Source organism: Oncorhynchus keta, unplaced genomic scaffold (assembly GCF_023373465.1).
Source record: "Oncorhynchus keta strain PuntledgeMale-10-30-2019 unplaced genomic scaffold, Oket_V2 Un_contig_16759_pilon_pilon, whole genome shotgun sequence".
Lineage (NCBI taxonomy): Eukaryota > Metazoa > Chordata > Actinopteri > Salmoniformes > Salmonidae > Oncorhynchus > Oncorhynchus keta.
The window spans coordinates 165,709-175,699 of NW_026280101.1; the positions used below are offsets into that span (position 1 = coordinate 165,709).

The following is a 9,991-nucleotide window of genomic DNA, read 5'->3' on the forward strand; positions in this document are numbered from 1 at the left end:
AAGTGTTACGAATAGATCACAACAGTAATCACACGTGAACTCACAGTGCTGCTGTAGACTTTTCTCATAAGGCTCATCTGTAGACGACACCTTGGTCTCAGTAGGACTCCCTGATCAAATAAAGGTTCATTATGATTTATTTTTCATCATAATGAACCCAACAGATGTGTACAGTGGGGCAAAAAAGTATTTAGTCAGCCACCAATTGTGCATGTTCTCCCACTTAAAAAGATGAGAGAGGCCTGTAATTTTCATCATAGGTACACTTCAACTATGACAGAAAACATGAGGGGGAAGAAAATCCAGAAAATCACATTGTAGGATTTTTAATGAATTTATTTTAAATTATGTTGGAAAATAAGTTTTTGGTCACCTACACACAAGCAAGATTTCTGGCTCTCACAGACCTGTAACTTCTTTAAGAGGCTCCACTGTCCTCTGCTTTTTACCTGTATTAATGGCCCCTGTTTGAACTTGTTATCAGTATAAAAGACACCTGTCCACAACCTCAAACAGTCAAACTCCAAACCCCACTATGGCCAAGACCAAAGAGCTGTCAAAGGACACCAGAAACAAAATTGTAGACCTGCACCAGGCTGGGAAGACTGAATCTGCAATAGTTAAGCAGCTTGGTTTGAAGAAATCAACTGTGGGAGCAATTATTAGGAAATGGAAGACATACAAGACCACTGATAATCTCCCTCGATCTGTGGCTCCACGCAAGATCTCACCCCGTGGGGTCAAAATGATCACAAGAACGGTGAGCAAAAATCCCAGAACCACACGGGGGGACCTAGTGAATGACCTGCAGAGAGCTGGGACCAAAGTAACAAAGCCTACCATCAACAAGGGCATTGAAGATGAAACGTGGCTGGGTCTTTCAGCATGACAATGATCCCAAACACACCGCCCGGGCAATGAAGGAGTGGCTTCGTAAGAAGCATTTCAAGGTCCTGGAGTGGCCTAGCCAGTCTCCAGATCTCAACCCCATAGAACATCTTTGGAGGGAGTTGAACATTTGTGTTGCCCAGCAACAGCCTCAAAACATCACTGCTCTAGAGGAGATCTGCATGGAGAAATGGGCCAAAATACCAGCAAAAGTGTGTGAAAACCTTGTGAAGACTTACAGAAAAGGTTTGACCTCTGTCATTGCCAACAAAAGGTATATACAAAGTATTGAGAAACTTTTTTTATTGACCAAATACTTATTTTCCACCATCATTTGCAAATAAATTAATTACAAATCCTACAATGTGATTTTCTGGATTTTTTTTCTCATTTTGTCCGTCATAGTTGAAGTGTACCTATGATGAAAATTACAGGCCTCTCATCTTTTTAAGTGGGTGAACTTGCACAATTGGTGGCTGACTAAATACTTTTTTGCCCCACTGTATGTCCCTCATCATAGCACCTGCTTTCCCACCAAACAAATGTTTGTGTGTTAATGTGTCTTTGAAAATAATAACAATTCTGCTTTTCTTTATCCAACTCCAGCCTTGGCTCTGCCTGCCTGCATCTGTGCAATTATACAATACAGTTTCATAGACAAGGTCAGATATTCCAGCTTGTCTCATTGGGGAATAAACATACCAGACCGAGATACAATAACCTCGGAAGCACACAATCGTTCTCTTGCAAACACGTCCTTCTCTCTATACAGAGAGAGTTAAGTTAAGCCCCAGGTTGTGTTGGCCAACTCTGAAAGTGGTACTGGCCAGGCAGACGGGCAGTCTTCTGCGTAACTCACCAACTCTCTGACAGATTATCTGTACCATTGTCAGCTCTCTCGTGTGACTAGAGTGGAGTCATGGAGCCACATATGTCTCTAGTCAGGCCTGGGGAACTAGTTTATAGACCGCAGCCAGGGTACATATCTCATAGCTACTGTAGTTCCCATGCTGCTTGTTCTTATCACCACTGTCCTGTATTTTTGTCCTATGATGCATTGAAATCCCAACATGATCCTCAAAAACATTTCAAGAGGACAAGTAATCTAGGATAGAAGGTAGGAAGTAACTTTTAGTTTGGGGCGGGCAGGTAGCCTAGTGGTTAGAGCATTTTAACATGAATTTAACACTTATAAATGCAAGGTTGCTAGTTCGAACCCCCAATCCGATATGGTAAAAATCTGTCGTTCTGCCCCTGAACAAGGCAGTTAACTCATGTTCCTAGGCCGTCATTGTAAATAAGAATTTGTTCTTAACTGACTTGCCTAGTTTTTTAAAAAATTAATTATTTTCATGGGGCTGTTTCAAGTGCTCTTGCAGTACAACAAGGTGGCCAGAAGATGGTCTGAACTCACCAGTTGTCTACTAGTTTACCACAGCTGGGGCTCAGCTGCATGAGGGTGCTCTATTCATAGTCATGAGTGTTTGCAAATTGCCAGGTTTTCACTATCCTGCCAAACCTTCCGCCCAACCTCAGTGTTATCCGATGTGTCTAGGACATTGAAAGTGGGAGATAGATATAGACTGAGTGTACAAAACATTAAGGACACCTCCCTAATATTGATTTGCCCCCCCCCTCTTTGCCCTCAGAACAGCCTCAATTCATTGGAGCATGGACTCTACAAGGTGTCAAAAGCTTTCCACAGGGATGCTGGCCCATGTTGACTCCAATGCTTTCCAAACTTGTGTCAAATTGGCTGGATGTCCTTTGGGTGGTGGACCATTCTTGATACACGGGAAACTGTTGAGTGTGAAAAACCCAGCAACGTTGCAGTTCTTGACACAAACCGGTGCGCCTGGCATCTACTACCATACCCTGTTCAAAGGCATTTAAAGATTTTGCCGTGCCAATTCACCCTCTGAATGGCACACATACACAACCCATGTCTCAATTGTCTCAAGGCTTCAAAACCCTTCTTTAACCCGTCTCCTCCCCTTCATCTACACTGATTGAAGTGGATTCACCTGGCCAGTCTATGTCATAGAAAAAGCAGGTGTCCTTAATGTTTTGTACACTCAGTGTAGAGAAAGAGAGCACAGGAGGTTGGTGGCACCTTAATTGGGGAGGACAGGCTCGTGGTAATGGCTGGAGCGGAATCTGTGGAATGGTTTCCATGTGTTTGATGCCATTCCATTTGCTCTGTTCCAGACATTATTATGAGCCGCCTTCCCCTCAACAGCCTCCACTGATATAGAGAGATGTTGTAGTAGTAGTAGCAGTAGTACTAGCAGTAGTAGTAGTAGTAGTAGTAGTAGTAGTAGTAGCAGCAGTAGTACTAGCAGTAGTAGCAGTAGTAGCAGCAGCAGTAACAGTTGTAGTAGTAGCAGCAGTTGTAGTAGCAGTAGTACTAGCAGTAGTAGTAGTAGTAGCAGTTGTAGTAGTAGTACTAGCAGCAGTAACAGTAGTAGTAGTAGCAGCAGCAGTAGTAGTAGCAGTTGTAGTAGTAGTACTAGCAGCAGTAACAGTAGTAGTAGTAGTAGTAGTAGCAGCAGTAGTAGTAGCAGTTGTAGTAGTAGTACTAGCAGCAGTAACAGTAGTAGTAGTAGTAGCAGCAGCAGCAGTAGTAGTGGTAGCAGCAATAACAGTAGTATTAGTAGAAGAAGTAGTAGTAGTAGATAGTGAATAAAAACATCCTCAGGAGTAATGCAACATGTTATACAATTTTTTTATAAAATCATAAAGTCCTACATTTAACACTCATTCTTCTCAGTGGGCGACATTGCATATGTGTGCATGAATAGGTGAGTGGGTGCAAACACACAGGAGTGAATATCAGTGTCAGAGACAATAGCTCCCTGCTCTGTCTGGCTGGTGGAGCGTTTGGTTGGTGGTGAACTGAGGTCTCCATCTCCTCCTTCACTCTGGCTGGCTGCTCTTTTATGCTCCCTGATGCCAGACACCTCATCTGACCAACCGGTAGTCCTGGCAGGCACAGCAGGCCTCTTTTCCGTCTTCCTCTGTCGCTTCTTCTTCGGTGGGAGGGTATCAGGGTCCTTGAAGGCTCTGATCCTCATGACCCATTTGGGCTTCTTGGGCTTTGGGGTCTCTGCATGACTGGCACTGTCGCCCAGCTGCTGCACAGCACTCTGGGAAGGGCCTGGGCTCTGTGAGTCTGGACTAACAACCATCCTCGGGATCATTCTGTTGACAGTATAGGGTTGTTTTCTTACGGAAACAGGATGGACTCCCAGAGGACTTGAGCCTTTTTGGGTTTTGAAGGGCGGCGTAAGTTAGCAGTTTTAGCACTTTCAGAGGTTTGACTTTGGAGGCTTTAGATGGAGCTGTGGCTGGGTGGTTTTCCCTGGACACCAAAGACTTGAAATGTTGGAGACTTGAACTGTCACTATGGAGACAGAGATTGAATGCTATCCATACCTGAAAGTGGGGAAATTGTGTTTTTACTTTACAAGCAGTTGAATTTGCATTTAAAAAAATGTCCAAGTCCCAGATCACTTCATTTTAACAGTAAAATATTCAATACAATTTTCTTAAAATTAAGTAGCCTAAAATACACTCAGTTATCCAAATTATCCCTAGGCATTAAGATTTAATTCAACGTTTTGAATGAGGATGGAGTTTTGCCGATTTATAAAAGCTATCCCAGCTTTCGTCCATAAGCAAACTAAACGTTTTAGTTCCAATTCTACGTTTGTTGGGGCGTTTATTACGAACGAAACGTCGTAATAAAGGAGCGCATGGAGGAGCCCAATTTCCATAGTAGCGCGCAACTTATTTCTTGTCATAAATAAACAATTGTTTTATACGAAAATATTCAATAAATGTAGGTCAGGCACAGGACTACTATTACCGTATAGTTTATACAAAGGTATCTTTAGCGAAATTCAGACAATAAATGTTTAGGCAATAAAATGAAAGGATACATTTTTGCACACGTTTTGACTTTAAGGCCAACCGCTTCAACCGGCAAAAGTTATAGGCCTAAATATTGTTTAAACCTCCGCAAAACCCGACATTCATCAAAACATAAATGTTTTACCAAACTGTTGGCCAGTTAGCAGGGAGCGGTCTGTGTCCAAGTTCGTGTGATAGATGCGTAAACTCTGTTGCCATGCGACTTTTGCCTGAAAATAAACACCAGATGCGCTTCCATCATCACCGCAGGTGCATCCTAAATGGCGCGTTTTCTGTCCAAAGCTGCTTCAAATAATCGGATACTGGCGTTCTTTTACCAATATGATACATGTGTAACCTCTTAACAAAGTGTTAGGTGCACATAATTCAACATGAAAAATAATTTCCCAACACTGTATGTTGGTGTGAAGACTATAATTGGTAAACCAGACAGACAGACAGACAGACAGACAGACAGACAGACAGACACTGTATTGTTTATTAGCAATATGTCTCCTCTTTGCACATATCACCATTTGGTCCATGCTCTGCTTGAGGCCTAGACCAGAGGATGATCTTTGCCCAAGTCAGAGCAATGTACTCTCTAAATATATGACTCTGGTCCAAGTCCACGGCCCTATATATATAGTCTGTTTCCATGGTGACCAGACAGACAGAGGAGCTGTAGATGGGGTTTATTCATCCTGTACCAGCACACATGGTTCTCCTCCTACTGCTGAGACTCAGAGTTAGTCATGATGACAAGCTGTTAATGACGTATGAGGTTATAAATGACCAATTAATAATCTAATATGATGCAACCTAATGCAAAACAAAAACACAAGATTGTGAGATTAAAAACATTTTAACAGAGTTAGAGAAGTAATTTACGTTGTTTTGGTTTTATTTCCTTGTGAGCTACCAGTAGTTGTTAGTATGCATGTGAACTACCAGTAGTTGTTAGTGTGCATGTGAACTACCAGTAGTTGTTAGTGTGCATGTGAACTACCAGTAGTTGTTAGTATGCATGTGAACTACCAGTAGTTGTTAGTGTGCATGTGAACTACCAGTAGTTGTTAGTATGCATGTGAACTACCAGTAGTTGTTAGTGTGCATGTGAACTACCAGTAGTTGTTAGTATGCATGTGAACTACTAGTAGTTGTTAGTGTGCATGTGAACTACCAGTAGTTGTTAGTATGCATGTGAACTACTAGTAGTTGTTAGTGTGCATATGAGCTACCAGTAGTTGTTAGTGTGCATATGAACTACCAGTAGTTGTTAGTATGCATGTGAACTACTAGTAGTTGTTAGTGTGCATATGAGCTACCAGTAGTTGTTAGTGTGCATGTGAACTACCAGTAGTTGTTAGTATGCATGTGAACTACCAGTAGTTGTTAGTATGCATGTGAGCTTCCAGTAGTTGTTAGTATGCATGTGAGCTTCCAGTAGTTGTTAGTATGCATGTGAACTACCAGTAGTTGTTAGTATGCATGTGAGCTTCCAGTAGTTGTTAGTATGCATGTGAGCTTCCAGTAGTTGTTAGTATGCATGTGAGCTTCCAGTAGTTGTTAGTATGCATGTGAACTACCAGTAGTTGTTAGTATGCATGTGAACTACTAGTAGTTGTTAGTGTGCATATGAGCTACCAGTAGTTGTTAGTGTGCATGTGAACTACCAGTAGTTGTTAGTATGCATGTGAACTACCAGTAGTTGTTAGTATGCATGTGAGCTTCCAGTAGTTGTTAGTATGCATGTGAGCTTCCAGTAGTTGTTAGTATGCATGTGAACTACCAGTAGTTGTTAGTATGCATGTGAGCTTCCAGTAGTTGTTAGTATGCATGTGAGCTTCCAGTAGTTGTTAGTATGCATGTGAACTACCAGTAGTTGTTAGTATGCATGTGAGCTTCCAGTAGTTGTTAGTATGCATGTGAACTACCAGTAGTTCTTAGTGTGCATGTGAGCTTCCAGTAGTTGTTAGTATGCATGTGAACTACCAGTAGTTGTTAGTATGCATGTGAACTACCAGTAGTTGTTAGTATGCATGTGAACTACCAGTAGTTGTTAGTATGCATGTGAGCTACCAGTAGTTGTTAGTATGCATGTGAGCTACCAGTAGTTGTTAGTATGCATGTGAGCTACCAGTAGTTGTTAGTATGCATGTGAGCTACCAGTAGTTGTTAGTGTGCATGTGAGCTACCAGTAGTTGTTAGTATGCATGTGAGCTACCAGTAGTTGTTAGTGTGCATGTGAGCTACCAGTAGTTGTTAGTATGCATGTGAACTACCAGTAGTTGTTAGTGTGCATGTGAGCTACCAGTAGTTGTTAGTATGCATATTAACTACCAGTAGTTGTTAGTATGCATGTGAGCTACCAGTAGTTGTTAGTATGCATGTGAGCTACTAGTAGTTGTTAGTATGCATGTGAGCTACCAGTAGTTATTAGTATGCATGTGAGCTACCAGTAGTTGTTAGTATGCATGTGAGCTACCAGTAGTTGTTAGTATGCATGTGAGCTACCAGTAGTTGTTAGTGTGCATGTGAGCTACCAGTAGTTGTTAGTATGCATGTGAGCTACCAGTAGTTGTTAGTATGCATATGAGCTACCAGTAGTTGTTAGTATGCATGTGAGCTACCAGTAGTTGTTAGTATGCATGTGAGCTACCAGTAGTTGTTAGTGTGCATATGAGCTACCAGTAGTTGTTAGTGTGCATATGAGCTACCAGTAGTTGTTAGTATGCATGTGAGCTACTAGTAGTTGTTAGTATGCATATGAGCTACTAGTAGTTGTTAGTATGCATGTGAGCTACTAGTAGTTGTTAGTATGCATATGAGCTACTAGTAGTTGTTAGTATGCATATGAGCTACTAGTAGTTGTTAGTATGCATGTGAGCTACTAGTAGTTGTTAGTATGCATATGAGCTACTAGTAGTTGTTAGTATGCATGTGAGCTTCCAGTAGTTGTTAGTATGCATGTGAGCTACCAGTAGTTGTTAGTATGCATGTGAGCTACCAGTAGTTGTTAGTATGCATGTGAGCTACCAGTAGTTGTTAGTATGCATGTGAGCTACCAGTAGTTGTTAGTATGCATGTGAGCTACCAGTAGTTGTTAGTATGTATGTGAGCTACCAGTAGTTGTCAGTATGCATGTGCTCTCATGTTGCTGGGTGCCTAGCTTTGACTTATGAATCAGAACACATTTATCTACTGCCCTTGGCTCCCCTCTCTACTCTGACACACACACACACGCACACGCACACACACACACACACACACACACACACACACACACACACACACACACACACACACACACACACACACACACACACACACACACACACACACACACACACACACACACCCGCAGCTTGGTTTGCATGTGTGTGAGAGAGAGGCAGGGGCAATTCGGCAGCCCCAAAAAATGTGACCTATCCAGGATGCAGCTGTCACCTCAAGGCTGGGGGCACTTGCCCGTCACCTACCAGGAGACTCAACCACGGGGAGCGAGGGAAAGAGAGGGAGCAAGGGAGAGAGAGGGAACAAGGGAGAGAGAGGGAGCGAGGGAGAGACAGGGAGCAAGGGAGAGAGAGGGAACGAGGGAGAGACAGGGAGCGAGGGAGAGACAGGGAGCGAGGGAGAGACAGGGAGTGAGGGAGAGAGAGGGAACGAGGGAGAGAGAGGGAGTGAGCGAGAGAGAGGGAGAGAGAGGGAGCTTAACTCCTGACAAGAAAAAAAGAGTTGTGTGGGTGCACTAGAGCCACTCTCCTTGAGTCCAAGTAGAGCCAGTTTGGATAGTGGTGACATTGAAGCCTCCATAGGTCAGATCTCTCTCTCTCTCTCCACTCTTCGGTGGGTGTAAGCAGAGCCCCAGACCCCCTTCAAAGGGCCGTAGCGATGGCGGCTAAGTCTAGATGATCCAGGTGGACTTACACCAGGGGCTCCAGTGGACAGGAGGGCCGGCAGAGAGAGGACACTTTAATTTGTTCCAGATGAAATATTTGGCTTCTCAGATCTTGTTACCTTAACTGGACTTTGCGAGGATGTGAAAAAAATGGATTGCATATTTTTCTGGGAGGTGATGAGGTAAGTTCATTATCAGGGGTTCATAATTGGGTTAAAGGCATGTTGCCCCTTCACTGGCATGATATTTATTGAGGGATTTGGGGTAACTTTATGATGATAAGTTAATTGGTTGCCTTCTGTGTTTTATTTGCATCTATAAGTGGACTCGTTGCAGCCACATGTTCATTTCGTTTGTGGCAGTAACTTACTGTATATCTATGTAACCACAGACTCCAGATCAAATTGGAATGCTGAGAGGTACCTCTGACCAACCATGATGATTTCATAAGGATTGTTCCATACACTCAGTAACTGCAACCCATATCTACAAGGCTGTCACTTGTTGAACATGAAGTGTTCAGAACTATGAGCACCAACCCAAAGAAAATGGCGGAAGGCGGCACACACCTCAGTCCTGGTATCCCCTCCAAACGGGTCAAAGTTTCCCAGGACCAGGTAGTTCCGGACACAGGGGACCCAGGTCGAACCCCGCCGGTGTTCCTGCGCAAGCTCCGCAAGGCTGCAGTGGGGACAGGGTGTGATATCCGCCTGAGGGTGTCTGTGGTGGGTCAGCCTGCCCCCTCTCTGTTTTGGTACCGTAACAATGATCTCCTGGCCCCGCCTGGGGAGAAGGATGTTGGGGGTCTGTGGATCAGGGATTGCAAGGCCAGTGACGCTGGGCTCTATACCTGCGTGGCCAGCAACTGCCTGGGGGAGGCTCAGAGCAGCGCCCTGCTTGCCGTTATGGACCTGGGAGAAGGTAACGTTGGGGAAACATTGGGACAACATTATGATTCATCTGTGTTTGCTGAGTATTGAAACATGGGGACAACCCTCACAAAACATTGTGTAAGTCTATAAGGGAAGCATGCAGGGGAACATCTGTTATCCATCTACTTTTTAAAAGGTGCTCGGTAAGCAAAGGACCAATCTTTACAAAAGCCAACAACAATGTACCCAACAGGTTTGCAGGTGGTATATTGATTTAATTCCATCTCAAATAGCTGTCCATTCCACTCTAGAAAACCCTTGCTCTTTCAAAAGTACTTCTACTGTAGAAGCCGTCAGCTAGCAACACTTGTCTTGAGAGAGGTGAGGTTAAATTTGGCTCCTCAGTCTAAATTGAGAC

At 43.4% G+C, this 9,991-nt stretch overlaps 1 protein-coding gene across 1 annotated transcript; it reads left to right on the forward strand.

Moving 5' to 3' along the window:
• The first annotated feature begins 8,355 nt into the window (after positions 1-8,355).
• Positions 8,356-9,880, forward strand: LOC118363208 (striated muscle preferentially expressed protein kinase-like). The gene is made up of 2 exons (XM_052503068.1): positions 8,356-8,883; positions 9,093-9,880. Exon 2 carries the CDS (start codon positions 9,229-9,231, stop codon positions 9,679-9,681), a length of 453 nt encoding a protein of 150 aa, XP_052359028.1. The 5' UTR covers positions 8,356-8,883; positions 9,093-9,228; the 3' UTR covers positions 9,682-9,880.
• Positions 9,881-9,991: the final 111 nt, after the last annotated feature.